This window comes from Coturnix japonica, chromosome 8 (assembly GCF_001577835.2).
Source record: "Coturnix japonica isolate 7356 chromosome 8, Coturnix japonica 2.1, whole genome shotgun sequence".
NCBI lineage: Eukaryota > Metazoa > Chordata > Aves > Galliformes > Phasianidae > Coturnix > Coturnix japonica.
Window position 1 is genome coordinate 2,652,063 of NC_029523.1, and position 14,726 is coordinate 2,666,788.

The window sequence follows — 14,726 nt, forward strand, 5'->3', positions numbered from 1 at the left end:
TGAACCTAAGTGCAGTTTTTATTTTTCGTGTCTTTATTCATTCTTCTCTACATAGTATTTGTGGAATTCAGCATCTGGAACGAGCGGGAAACAAGTTGACTCTCTTTGACTCCCTTTATTTCTGCATAGTGACATTTTCCACTGTGGGCTTTGGGGATGTTACACCCAAGATATGGCCTTCAAAGCTGCTTGTTGTCATTATGATCTGTGTTGCTCTTGTGGTGTTGCCCATACAGGTAAACATGGATTTATTTTATTTTTCATTTTCTCTTTGGAATTGTTTTTAAAACAAAACAGTAACCAAAAAACACCCTTTTCCATCACATATAAAATATAAGAAATAATAACCATCTCCTGTACCCTCTTCCTAAATTTTTCCTGTTTGCCTTTGTTTAGTTTAAATGTATAATACAATATCAAGCGCTAAAGCTAGTTTTCAGTTGCTGGTGAAAGATTTCTGTTTCTGTCACATACCACAGAGCCCTCCTCTTCATCACAGGTCATTTTAAGAACACAGAAAGCAACAAAACAAAAGCATAAACCAAATCAAGAACAGAAAAAATGGTACCCTGTACTTTGGGAGTGTAGCATTTCCTCTGCAGGCTTTCCCTGTTTCTAATCTTGATTCTCTTCACTTCCCCTCATGTTCTCACAGTTCAGTGCTAACTTAAAAAAAGAACTCATTAAATCTGCAATTCAAGCAAATTGTCTTCACATCTGTGTGTGTTGGCACACACTGATCCAAGTGCACATTTAGGAATTTTTGGTGCCTACATGAGCTTAGGTTGAATTATGAAAATCCAAGTATTTCATGCAATCAGTCAGTTTCCTTACATTTGTACCAGACATTTATCAGCTCATTAGCAAAGGCTCGATAACTGACACTCAGACTACAGAGCACCCTTGCCGCAGCATTAACTGCCCACAAAAGGAAGTGTGGTGAGACATCGTAAATGCTTATTGAATCTTGAAGCAGACCTAGCTGCTAGGCCTTGAAGCTCCCAGGCTTCTCATACAGCTTTGATTTCCACACTCCTCTGATCGTGAACTAAGCCTTGACTCTGAGCAGGCAATGCAGAAACACTGTGAGGTCTGAAGCTCAAGCTGTCAGAACTAATTTCCTTGAAACTACCTGAACATTTAAATTATAGCTAAATATTTAATGTCTGTGTATGCAAATGTACACACTAATATAATTATATTCCCACTCAATGACAGTTTAATAAACCGTATGTTCTTTAAACTAAAATATGGGTTAAGAAATTTGGAATTTCCACAGAAATAGAAATTGAAATTTCACCTTTCAAGTACTTCTAATATACACTTAAACACCAAAACTATGCATTACCTGTAAATAATCTGGCATCTACTGCCCCTTCACATCAGTCTAAGTATTATCCACTATTTTATTTTTACATCTTTGTAGAGATGAAGAGGCTTCATAATTTTCTATGCACAGAATGAGGGAGACATTATCCAGAATCATACAACTGTAGAGTATCCTGAGTTGGAAAGACCCAAAAGGATCACCAAGTCCAACACCTTGCTCCATACAGGACCATTCAAAATTCAAACCCTATGTCTAAGAGTGCTGTCCAAATGCACCATGAGCTCCAGCGCCTTGGGGCTATGACCAGTGCCCTGGGCAGTCTGCTCTATGCCTGCCGCCCTCTGGGGCAGAACCTTTCCCTAACCCCCACCTGACCCTCCTTCTGACAGTGCTCCATGCTGATCCCTCAGGCCTTGTCGCTGTCACCAGTGAGCACAGCTCCCCACCAGGGATTAGCCTGATCTAACCCACTTAACTACAATCTGTGATCTATTGAGCTTTGTCTTTCTACTGTTTTAAAAGAATTATTATTCACAATAAAATCGCGAGAAAAAAGCTGTTACCACAATAGACATATAGTTAAGTTGAGCTCAGGATTAAACGCAGATTACTTAGTACAAAACACTTTGAGAGTGCTTATTTATGAACTAAATTAAAGGCACAGATTATTACAATATTGTACTTAAAGCATTCTGATTAGTGGAGCTAAGTTTTATATTCTTAATAATTCTTCCTCATTTCCTAGCTGATTGAACACTAGGCTTCCCTTTCATAAGAGTACAAAACAGATTTTACTGTTAGCCTGCATACGTCATTCAGATGGCAAAATTACAAAATTAACAGCTGCCACATATTTAAGTGGTATCTATATAAATAAGTTACATTAGTGAGTATACAGATTGAGTGACACGATCACCTTCAAAGTACTATAAAATGAAGACAGTCATTGCCCAAAGTAAAATGGTGCTTCTGTCTAAGTATTTATACTCATATTAACTTAAGTGTATGAAAACATCAACTTTTCATTTGAGGGAAGCATTTATATCACAGGGCACTGGAAAAACAGCTCAGAGAAGCAAAATATATGAACAAGATAGGAAACAATGTAGTCTTCAATCTTTTCTAAAATTTTATGGCTGGGTGTAACCACACGATATTTTAATGAAGTTATTCAGCTGTTTGCAATAGTGACTGGCCATACTTGCATGTTTTTCTGTAACCCTCCTATTGATTTGACCAACATACCAAGAACTTTTTACAAATTAAAATACACTGGGTGCTAAGAGCATCATTCAGTAAAGGTATGATCTGAACAATGCAGTGTATTTAAGTTGCAATACACTTTTACTGCACAGCAGCTTGGCTATACCTAACTGATACGTATCTATTACAGTTTGAACAGCTGGCATATTTGTGGATGGAGAGACAAAAGTCTGGTGGCAACTACAGTCGACACAGAGCTCAGACGGAAAAACATGTTGTGCTGTGTGTCAGCTCTCTGAAGATTGATCTACTTATGGATTTCTTAAATGAATTCTATGCTCACCCTAGGCTGCAGGTATTTGCAGTGGAAGAAAAAAGAGAACAATCTCTAAACACTGATTTTTGGAGTAGACTGGAATGGCTTTTAATTTGTAAAGCTGAATTTAGAAATAGTTGGCTAAACTGAGAGTCTGTAATTGCAATGAGAAGTTGAGTGGTTAAGAAATAGAGTACGGAGACATTTGTTTTGAACTGAGGTAAAAGGGATTGAATTATTGTCTTGTTGAATTATGCTAGTCCTTGTAGAAACAGATATTCCCATGCAATTTCCTTTTTTTTTTTTTTTTTTTTCCCAATTCGAAACAGAAAATAATTTAAAATGCTGATTTTTTTTTCCTTGTTTTTCTGGGGGGAGGACTGGATCAAAAACTCCTCACAAGTCAAAGTGTATTTTGGTTTGGCATTTTGCCACAGATGTTTGGAAGATAAGATGCTTTTGAAGAAGGAAAATATAGAAGCACTTTAAAAAGCAAAGACCTTTCAAGGTTACAAACAAGTTTTTTTCTCATTACTCGCATATTCAATAGTTAATGAAAAACAGACGTCACATAACTTGTTCCAATCACATGAAAGCTTATTTATATGAGGTAGAAACTTGGATTCCTGATCATTAGCTTTTCTATAAACCATTTACTTTAGAAAATCTTCTCTGCCAGTGTCTTTTACCATTACCTGTGGCACCACGCTTCAATAGGCAATGCAAAAACCCCACAAAATACAGTCCTCAAATGGTTGAGCAGCAGCATGGCAAATCCCAAATGTAAAATAATCTCCAAATTAATCAGGTACTAAGAAGTCTAAGCAAGTATGTAGAAAGAAATCTGGTATTTTACAGATTAACAATTGGTGAGTCTTTGCGATATGCTGGAGAGGAAGCAAGAAAAGTCCTAATACCACTTATATAGCATGAAGGAACCTATTAATTCCCTTCACTACTGAAGTGGAAGCTGGAGGATACAGATGACTGTGCGTGATGAGGAAGACTTCATATTGTGTGTGTGATGAGGAAGACTTCATACTGAGTCTGTCCTAACCTCTCAGTCTCTCCTCTTATGTTCCACTTGTCTCTCCTTCTCATACACACACACACATATACATGTTAGGGCAATCTTTCTTCTAATAGAGTTTGTACAGTGGAAATAAAATCAGGATCTGCCCATTAATGCAGAGGAAAAGATTTCAAGGAGTATTAGAGATAGAGAAAATAACTGATAATTGTTTTTAATTTAAAGCTTCCTACATTTTCCAGCTATAATGACAGAAAAGTGAACTATGTCTAAAAAAATCATGCTTTCATAGAAACAAAAATGTAATAGAATTCTAGTGGTTACCTTAGAAGTCTTTTATGAGCATTCTTGGCATTTCCATTTAGGAATGATTCCATATTTTAAACACTTGTATTCAAATTATTTTCGTCAATCAAATTTGTGAATTATCACATTAGTTTAATATATCCTTATTCTGTTGATTCATTTCCTGGCAACAACAAATGGTATCATCAGATAATAACATGATTATTCCTTATTATGTCCTTTTGGCAGGACTACTATGTTGTTATTTTGTGTCCTACTGAAATGGATGCTCAGGTCCGGAGAGTGTTACAAATCCCGATGTGGTCTCAAAGAGTTATCTACCTCCAGGGCTCAGCACTGAAAGATCAAGATCTGCTGAGAGCAAAGTATGCAAACACTGCTACCACATATTTTCTACCTTGTTTCACATATACTCTTTGATAACCATGTTTGATGAACAACAAAAGCTAGAAGGAATGTATGTTTGTTTAGAAAACAGGGAACTTTATTACATATATTTTTTTCTTAAGTCTGAAAATTTTCAAGGAATGTATTTGTAAGCTCTTCATTTGACCAATCTTTTAATCACTAGTTTTGTTTCATTTTTCTTTTTAAAGGTGTTGAAAAAGAGCCTGTAATTTCTCTAGAAAAAGCTGTGTTGAAAATTCTAAAACTGCCAATAATGCTAGAATCTGGTTTTGTTACTTGTGCACAGATAGCAAGCCAACTGAAGGGGAAAAAAGGGGAACAAAAGCAATTATCACCCTTTGTATGCTTTGTACATTCTTGTTTTCTTAATAAGTTCAGCCTGGTAACATAAACAACGACTCTACTTCTACATACTCTTCCTTCACGATCTTGCTCTTAGCACACATTTTCTACCACTTCTAAAAAAACCTCTTTGCCAGTTAATATCGAATGACAGTAATCAAAACATATCAGCCAGACAGAGCTTCTCAAAAAAAAAAACAAACCAAACCAAACCAAACCAAACCAAACCAAACCAAACCAAACCAAACAACAACAACAAAAAAAACCCAACAAAACCACCACAAAAACTATCAAAACCAACCACTATTGCTCAACCACTTAAAGGCGGAAAGAATTCACAGTGGAACTTATGTAGGAGGAGCATCTCTTCAGCCTCTAAAGAGAAAGATGATTCTTTTCAAGCAACTGTTTTAATCTATCTGCACCGCTTTTTATAAGAACTTACATTAATCAACTAATATAGATATGTAAAATGAAGCCAGTACTTCAGTACTTGTGTCATTCATCCTTCTAAAAAATTATTCTGATGAATCTCATCTTTGAGAAGTCTAGCAAGCAGTGCTAACTTCAACTTTCTGCTACTGAAAAAGAAAAAGCTACCTTTAGATAGCTACCTTACTTGAAAATGCAGATCTTTGTTCAGGATTATTAAGTTCTTTCAAAAAGCCATTCTTTGTTTTTCACTTTGTTGCTCATTTTCAAGAAGGAATTCATAGGGGAATTGGGCTAACATTTGTTCTACACATTAAGAAAAATTAGACTGTTCCCTACAGATAATAATGAATTTCACTTATTATAACCTGGAGATATTCAATGAAGGTTTTTCCTGCAGAACATGTAATTGAATGTACCTGTCACAGAATAATTTTCCACCTCTACTGAGGGAAAAAGCACAGTGGGAACTTAATAGGATGTTTAATCTGATCTATAAAGCAGTACCTAAGATGTTTGCTGTATTCCTTTTAATGAGAATATATTGTACTGAGAAGATAGCAAGACACATAGTAAACAATTTCTAATAAATAAAATAATAGAATGGTTTGGGCTGGAAGTGACCTTAAAGATCATCTAGTCCCAACCCCCTGCTGTATGCAGGGATGCCTCCCACTAGACCAGGTTGCTTTCAGCCCCATCTGGCCTGGCCTTGAGTGCTTCCAGGGAGGGGGCATCCACAGCCTCTGTGGGCAATCTGTTCCAGTGTCTAAGCACCCTCACAGCTTCTCTCCAGTATCTAGTCTAAATCTACCCTCTTCCAGATTAAAGCAATTTTGCCTCATTCTTTTGCTGCCTGCCCTTATAGAATGTTCCTCCCAAAACAAAGTAATGCTTAACACACACACGCACAAAAAATAAAAATAAATAAATCAAGAAGTGTCTTTTTGTTTATCAAAATTTATACATGTATTATACATGAAATGCAATGCCAAATATCATGATAAAGGTCACACTACAAAAGGAAAGGAAAACCAAAAATTGATGTACTGTGTATTTTGTAAATAATTAACTGAGAAGTGTATTTTCACATGTCCTAGTACACCACCCTACTACAAAATCAATTCTCATTCTTGCTTTCTTCCTTTAAAAGTTTCACTTTGCAATTTTTAGTTGTTCTCTGGGAAAACAAAAAAAGCCCCACCACTCTGTTATGTGGTTTACCAGCACTGCAACTACTATCGGGCATCAGTACAATTAGAACTTTTATATCTACACAGTAACTGATACAAAACAGCCTTTGTTCTGTCTTCTGCATTTCAAGTTCTTCCATCTGAGGCTTCTCCTGTTTTCCTACTGTTTCCTGACTATGGGACAACCTATAATTATCCTTCTTTTTCATTTATAATTACTCTGAATTATCACACATGAAACACACAAATTCAATCACCATTTTTATAGTCATAAACCAAAAGGTTATTACTGAGATTATCCAGCTTCTTAATATGGATATCTACTCACCAACTTTAGTTGCAGATTTTTAACAATAGATCTTAGGTTTTGTTGCTCAAATAAAACCCATAAAATATTGTAGATCATATGTTTGGAATCATCTTGTAGAGCATCCTATGGCAAATGGACTCAAATGTTGTCAGTGCTTTCTTACACAAGCTTATTTTTACCTCACTGAAACAATGCTTAGGTTTTTAATATATATATCAATTCTTTCTGAGCACTTTGGAAATATTATTAGTGTAGTCCATCACTTCTCCTCTTACTGTAGTCCTTCTCTGGCTTACCCTTCTCTTCCATCAAGGAATGATCTATATTATTCTCACTTAGCCTACAACTCCTAGGCCTTAACGACAGGAAACCTGAAAAGCCTATACTATTGCTCTCTCACACATACAAATACATTAGCATACAAATCCCCTTGTGACTTCACCTATACTGTACCTTCAAGCTAGAATGAATTTCTCAGAAACATCTATAAATTCATGTTGGTATTGCCCATTATAGTCTCTCTTCAGTCAGTGCCCCGCTAATATCTAATAAGATCGCTTTCTACCATGATTTTTTTTTTTTTTTGTATTAATATACACTCACAGTCTGTTTCTCAGTTTTGCATATACTTTTCTAGTCCTTTGCTACATCATTTAGAGATTAATATGGCACGTGCTGTCTTTTTGTCCTCTTTGTAAAGTACCTAAAATAAAGGGTTGTCAACATCAGCCTACGGTCCCAGTGACCTATACTGCTAACTACCACCACTTCTGTTTTCTAGCAGCAGAGAAATTGAGGATTCTGAGTGCCCATTCCATACTCCAGAATGGAGTTGCCATAATGAGCATAATGAACTGTCTGCTCATTATTTAACAGTTTTATGTCTCACTTTTTTCCTCATTCCAGGAAACCCTTTCTGGTCATTGTCTTTATTTTTGCCTAGGAAGTCCTGCCTTCCCAGACAGGTCAGCTAAGTCCCTATTTCTTTGCTTCCCTGCACGAGTAAATAAATAGTACAAGTAGGAGGAGGATATTAAGATTTGAGGCAAGACCTCCAGTCAGAGTTATTCTTCCCCACTTCTCTACCACCACCATTTTATTAACAAGTCCAGAGTAGTAGGAAAGGCAATTCTATATTATCTGCACTCTTTCATTCCTTCTTACTACTAATAACATAGATATTGCACACCTACACAGTATGCAAACTGGTGCTATTAATTAACCTTTTTATACTCGTGGCTTATAAACACATAATTTCTAAAGTAATTGTGCTTGAGGCCACCTTGCTTTTCTTGCTTTGGCACAGCTTCTATTGGAACCAAGGGAAGAAAATTTCTTAGAACCTAGCCAAGAAGTACTGGTACACTGTGAGTAAGTACACAGAGGAGTGTTATTGACATTCATATAATGCATGAAAGCAGACAGACTCTTCTTTCTCTGTATTCTGTACCTGTATTCACATAAGACTATAAAATGAGAAACATGAATCAGCAGAGGGTTGTGGGTTACTTTTTTTTTTTTTGTATGTAACAAGATTTTCTCCCTCATTTTTTTCTAGAATGGATGATGCTGAAGCTTGTTTCATTCTAAGTAGCCGCTGTGAGGTGGACAGAACAGCAGCTGTAAGTTCTGAAGAAATAATCAAGAATGAATGTTTATCCTCATGTTTCCCTTGTTCCCTCAGACTTCTGTGTACAGAAGATTAAAGTTAGCTGAGATGTAAAGATACAAATTTTGCATAAATAGAGTGAACTCCAAATATTTAGTAAAACGTCAGTAAACGTCACTATTTGAATGAGTTAAAACCTTTCCCTTTAGGAAATGTTTGCTGGAAACTTGTCAATTCATAAAAATTGTTTCTAGGAAAACTATCAGTTTCAAAACAGTCTGAAGAAAGTCTTGGGATTTGCTAGAGATCTCAGAGTTTTAAGTGCTTAAAGTTGCATAACAGTACCTACCACTAGAAGTCCCTGGAGCTGGGAGCAACAGGATTTCGAGTTTCCATTTATCAGCCTTGGATCCTGCTAGCTCATGTCTCAACTCTCAAGTCTATGAAATACTTGGGAGCCTAGAAATCCCAGAATATTAAAATTCAAGTAAGTCTTCCAGTCTGTAGTTCCAAAGGAGAATGAAGTAGGTCAAGCATCTCAGCCGTAACACCAAGACTCTTGGAGTCAGTAAAATTTGAAGTTTCTCAATAAGATTTCACCTCCCTCACTGTTTTTGTTATTCAGATTTCCTTTGCATAGGGAATACGGGGCAACAGTTTCTATTTTTGTTTTGTTTTCTTTTCTTTTACTGCCTCCTAAACCTCCAAAAGGAAATAGAAATTCCTACACTGTTCCAGCTCTAGGTGCCACTAGGAACTTCAACAATACATAAGGCTACAGTTTGTTACTGAGCTGACAGAGTTTTCAACTTGGTCTGTGCCAGTATTAGTCTACAACTGATTTTTTAATCCTGCTGAGCTTGAGAAGTACATTGGATCTTCTCCTACTTGCAACATCTGTCAAAAACTTAACAGATGCATTGAGGACATCTCTTACCAGAACAGCTGTTGTTAGTAGCAATGTTTCAAAGCCAGAGAGGGTTTTTATTGCTCCATCTACAGTCCTCAGCAGAGGATCTACTCATTAGTCATAATTGCTACCAGCCGTTTTGTTGGATTCTTATTACCTGCTATTTTGTTAGTTAAGTTCTGTTACCTAAATTCATGTTGCTTCTGATCATGGGTATTGACAATAGTTTGGAAATTCAATAAGAGGTGTCAGACAGTTATTTCATAAATGTTGCTTCATTTTCACTTAGAGAAGTAGGGACTTGAGTAATCAGACCAAGAATTTTTCAGCTTTATCAAATCACCTACTAGAAATACTCTTCGCTCTGGCAAGACAAAGCTTTGCCAAGATTTATAACATCAAAATGCAATTTTGACACCTCAGACCAAGAAGTAAGCTGCTCTTCTGCTATGTAACACAGGACAGACATCTGTTCACACAGTAGGATGCAACTCGTAACAGTGAATTAAAATTGCACTGACGGATAAATGACAATTTGTTGGTTTTTTTTTTTGTTTGTTTTGTTTTGTTTTTGGATTGATGGGTTTAGAGAAATAGTCCTTGCCAGATGGTGAAATTATTCAGCAAATCTAGTGGGCTGTCTGTATTAATTTGGTGCACAAAACAGTTTCCTAAAACACTGCATCCACGGGTCTAAGCCAGTGAGTGATGGGAACTGTCCTTTGAGCTATCCTACAGATAACCTATGAGTAGGTGCTATAAAAATATGGAAGATGACTTCTACTGCCAAAAGCCTTCTTCTGACCCTTTCTGAAAATTCAGAGATGGTTGAGTTCAAGCTTGCACTATTTTCCTTCCTTTAATCAAATCGCATAACATAATTATACCGTTAATCCAAGTCACACTGACTTTAAAGTGTCAGACATATTAAAATAAGAAAACAAATTTATTTAAAGTCTTGTTTTGAGTTCTGATAATGTAAATTCCTCCTAGGCTTACTTTAAAATTTGCAGCCTTTGCTACATTAACTTAAGTATCACCTCTATATTTGCCACCATCGATATATCTGGTAATTTTTGATCACTGATTGCAGGTCATTGTGTGGAACACTCATGGAAGGGAATACACTTTTTTCTTCACCACCCAAAGAAACATATACGGAATCACAGAATCACAGAATTATCAAGGTTGGAAAAGACCTAGAAGATCATCCAGTCCAACCATCACTAATACTTCCCAGCTAAATCATATCCCTCAGCACAACATCCCAATGTTTCTTGAACACCCCCATGGTCGGTGACTCCACCACCTCCCTGGGCAGTGCGTTCCAGTGCCCGACTACCCTTTTCGAAAAGTAATATTTCCTAATGTCCAGCCTGAATCTCCCCTGGCGCAGTTTGAAACCATTCCCTATAGTTCTATCACTGATTACATGAGAGAAGAGGCTGACCCCCACCTCACTACAACCTCCCTTCAGGAAGTTATAGAGAGCAATAAGGTCTCCCCGTTGTAAGAAGGAGAGAAGCATACTTTTGCATTAGCTCTTTCTAGTTATAACATATACATATTTAATGCCTTGTTATTTGCTAAAAACGTGAAAAGTTTTTGTCACCACAAACTAGTATATAAGTTACTAGAAATGTGAAAGGGAGAGACACAAATACTACAGAAATAGATTGAATCTAAGCACTTAAAATTCCTACCTGCATTTTCATTTCTCTCCCTGGAGTGCTTCTCCAGAGAAGAAATTGAGAGTAACAAGTGAGAGTTCTAATTTTGTTAGAGTCCTAAATAAGCAGCTTTTGTACACAAACATATGCTTGTAACAGTGAAAAAAAATGGGAAATATTAACAGCACATGCACACTGAGATGATCTCATGAAACTGTATAAAGTTTTTAAGCACCTACTTTCTATATGTTAAGCATTTGTAAATTGCTTCAAAAAATAGTTAGGAGAGCAATATCTATGTAGTAGTTCTGAAACTGAGAATGGGCCAAATGATTGAGAGTTTTTAAGTATCTTCCACATTCTTTTATAATTATCTAAAAACATTTTATTTTGAGATTAATCAACACTTACTTCTACAGGTCTAGGTTCAGTAATTTTTTTCCTTCCAAGGATGTTTGCATTTTAACAATTATAATAAAATTTATTCATTCTCAACTTTAGAAATTCTTTCACCTTCCAAAAAATAGTTATGCTTTATAAAGGAAATATTTCTAAAACAATTTCAAAGAGGATATCTGAATAACAATCAGAAGAATGGAGGATGAGTAAATGTGGCTTGAAGCATACAATTGAATATATTTGGTAGTGCAGCTTTGGTTTAACACAGTATGTTTAATTTTAGCTCCTTACATAATCCTTAAGAACAAAAACAGGCAACTAAATTTTATTAAATCTAAGCTACATTTCTATTCATGTAGTATACAGGAAAAAGCTCTTTCTCACCATTTTACAGACCAGTGTGTTTTTTGCATGACTATTATCAGAAGTGCAGCAAGGAATTTAGCAACCTCAGACTCTGCAATTAAGCTACATTATCACTGCAGATGACTCTGAAGGCTATGTTTTTCTTGCACCTATTGCATAAAGTAACTTATCTGCAACTGTAACTTATATAGATTACAGGCTTTCAAACCTGTCCCAAATTCACTTCAAAACAACTGGCTTCTGTAGTGTATCACTTTCTGTCCCATTACCCAGACATTAGCTACTGTTGGGGTGTGCTGGCATTACAGTCCCTTGAAAGTAAAGAGGAAAAAAAAACCAAAAGCACAAATGCAAAGACCTCCAAAAACAAAATCAACTCAACCACTCCCCCTCATAAGAAATTATATATGACAAAAAAAGAGAAGAAAATGTGACTTTATACAAGCAAAGCCTATAGCATGGTACAGCTAAGTTCTGAAATTTCCTGAATCAATGCAGTAATCCTACATCTTTCATGAAAAGGTTAATTGAAAACACATGAACAAATGCATTTTACCATCCTCAAAAGGTCTTCCTTTTATGACTTCATTCTAGTATTTCTACTGCAAAAAATACTCACTACCATCTCAAGTGACATTAAAATATCATGGTTTGAAAATGTCAATTAAGTTAAAGGCAAAGCTATTCCCTTGAGTTCACAAGTCTGAAGGCCTTTCTTATTCCAAATGCTGCAAACTTAATCATTCTTTACATATTATCTATTCATAGCACCAATTTCATGACTAGGCAAGACATTTCAACTCAAACTTTGTTTTCTAAGTGCAGTTCTTAATTACTTGTTTTTAGTTCTGAAATAAATAGAAACTGATCATTAGTACATTGAAATTAGCCATACCACATTAAATTCATTGTTTGAATTAGTGGATATATTATTGCATACTTTCATGGACTAGGACTATTATTCCTATCATTAACTCACTCTTGATGGTAACTGGAAGGAAAAACTAACAGGCTGGAAAATCTTTTGGAATCCTGATCAGTACCTGACTAAATATGTGCATGTGTATTGAAATACATATCGAAACACACGTCATATGTAAGTAATATTACATCTCGTGTAAGAGATACATAAATGTCCATACCAGATGGTGGTGTATGGTTCTGAAATGAGTTTCCAGCAATACAGACTCGTAAATGCATACTCTTCTAATGTATCATCTTGATTACATGTGTTTTATTGCTATGATTTCTTACTCTTTATTTTAGGATCATCAAACCATTTTAAGAGCATGGGCTGTTAAAGACTTCGCCCCAAACTGTCCTTTGTATGTCCAAATACTGAAACCTGAGAATAAATTCCACATCAAGTTTGCAGGTGAGTGTGAGATTTCAGCCATTTGAACTACTTGTTTGTGTCTGGCAGCTTGTTTCATGAATGCACAAGCAAAGGGAGATTCCCTAAGTGTATTTATCAGTTAGAAGCTTATTAAAAACATAACATTTTCAAGTACTATGAGTTAATATATCCTATCAATAGTAAAATATCATTTCTATATTCAGCTCTTATTTATAAGCATTTGAAGGACACTCATTTTATACAGCACAGTGTTACTTGCTAAATCATACATTGTTACTCCTCAGTTATAAATCCAGGTAGGTTTTATCCATGTCATTAAATCATTTCTGACTCTTATAGCATACTGTTACTAAGGGATGTATGAAAAGACCTAGTTAGAAAAGGTCAAAATTCATTCAAGAAACAAATGGAAAAAGCACCTAGCTCATATGAGAAGTTTTTTTGTTTTTTTTTCTTCTCTCTTTCAAATATTTTAGAAAGAGAAATGTAATGTAGTTCTGTATCCAGTGAAATTCGTATCTTGGAAAATAAAAAATGCAAGATGGTGTTAAGAAATCCAGATAAATCCTGTCTTATAAGAATGGATTACTTGCTCTAAATTCAGAAACTTTCTCAGCACTGCGTAGGTGGATCTCTATGTCTCTCTCTGTCACATACACATATATCCACACACACACATATACTTATGTGCAAAATATATGAATAATCTTTACAATGACAATTCATTTTACTTCCCTCTGGAAAAGCAACACCATGAAACCAGAGGAAAGCTATCTTTTTAAACTGTAATTTTGAAAATTCAGTTTTCTTGACAGATATTCTAAGGAGGAAGGGATTGCTGATTCATACAAAATTCAGAAAAGCTAAATGGAAAAATATTAGTCTCCTTCATCATCCCAACAATGTGATGAAGAAGTAAATTTCAGTACAAAACCATGGCAGAGAAACAGCTAAGGCTGAAATTTTCAAAGCTACTGCATTTACCATGAGGTTGGAAAGAAGGAAAAGAAGCATAAATAGCAGTCTGAAAGTTATGGAAGTGTAATCTTAAGCCATGAGATAGCACAGCAGGGAATAAAACTCATGCTGTAACAGGAATGATGATGCTTTTTCATCTACCCCTTAGAACTACATAGCACAAACAAACTCTTCCTTCTACCCATGGCCACTTCTCTTTATTATTAACTGTTAATTTGTTGCTACTAGTTGTATCTTTAAGAGAGTTTCATTAATCTGAATGCATTGCCTCTGTAGGAGCTTATATACAAGGGCGGCTCTGAAAGTAATGCTTCCTATTTTATGATGTTGGCCCACAATGTCAGAGGTGGATTTTGAAAGCGTGGCAGTAGAGGTTAAACCTTCCCATCAATATCCTGTAATGTTTTGTTGCTGTGTGACAGATGGCAGCAGAGGGGCAGTCTGACAAAATGGTGTCCAAAGTGTGTATGAAGCAAAGGTGTGACACTGAATTCCAGCATACAAAAACAAACAAATGAACAGGCCCCCACTGGCACTCACTGACACTTGCTGAACATTTCTGGAGGC

The 14,726-nt window shown here is 35.9% G+C and overlaps 1 protein-coding gene across 4 annotated transcripts in view; it reads left to right on the top strand.

The window, feature by feature from the left end:
- KCNT2 (potassium sodium-activated channel subfamily T member 2) overlaps positions 1-14,726 on the top strand; it is a 107,262-nt gene that overhangs the window by 56,367 nt on the left and 36,169 nt on the right. For all 4 annotated transcript variants that reach the window (XM_015869524.2, XM_015869522.2, XM_032446354.1 and 1 more), the window contains exons 10-14: positions 56-236; positions 2,724-2,888; positions 4,414-4,550; positions 8,429-8,492; positions 13,091-13,199. In XM_015869524.2, the coding sequence (XP_015725010.1) occupies positions 56-236; positions 2,724-2,888; positions 4,414-4,550; positions 8,429-8,492; positions 13,091-13,199 (656 nt within the window). The remainder of the gene's footprint in view (positions 1-55; positions 237-2,723; positions 2,889-4,413; positions 4,551-8,428; positions 8,493-13,090; positions 13,200-14,726) is intronic.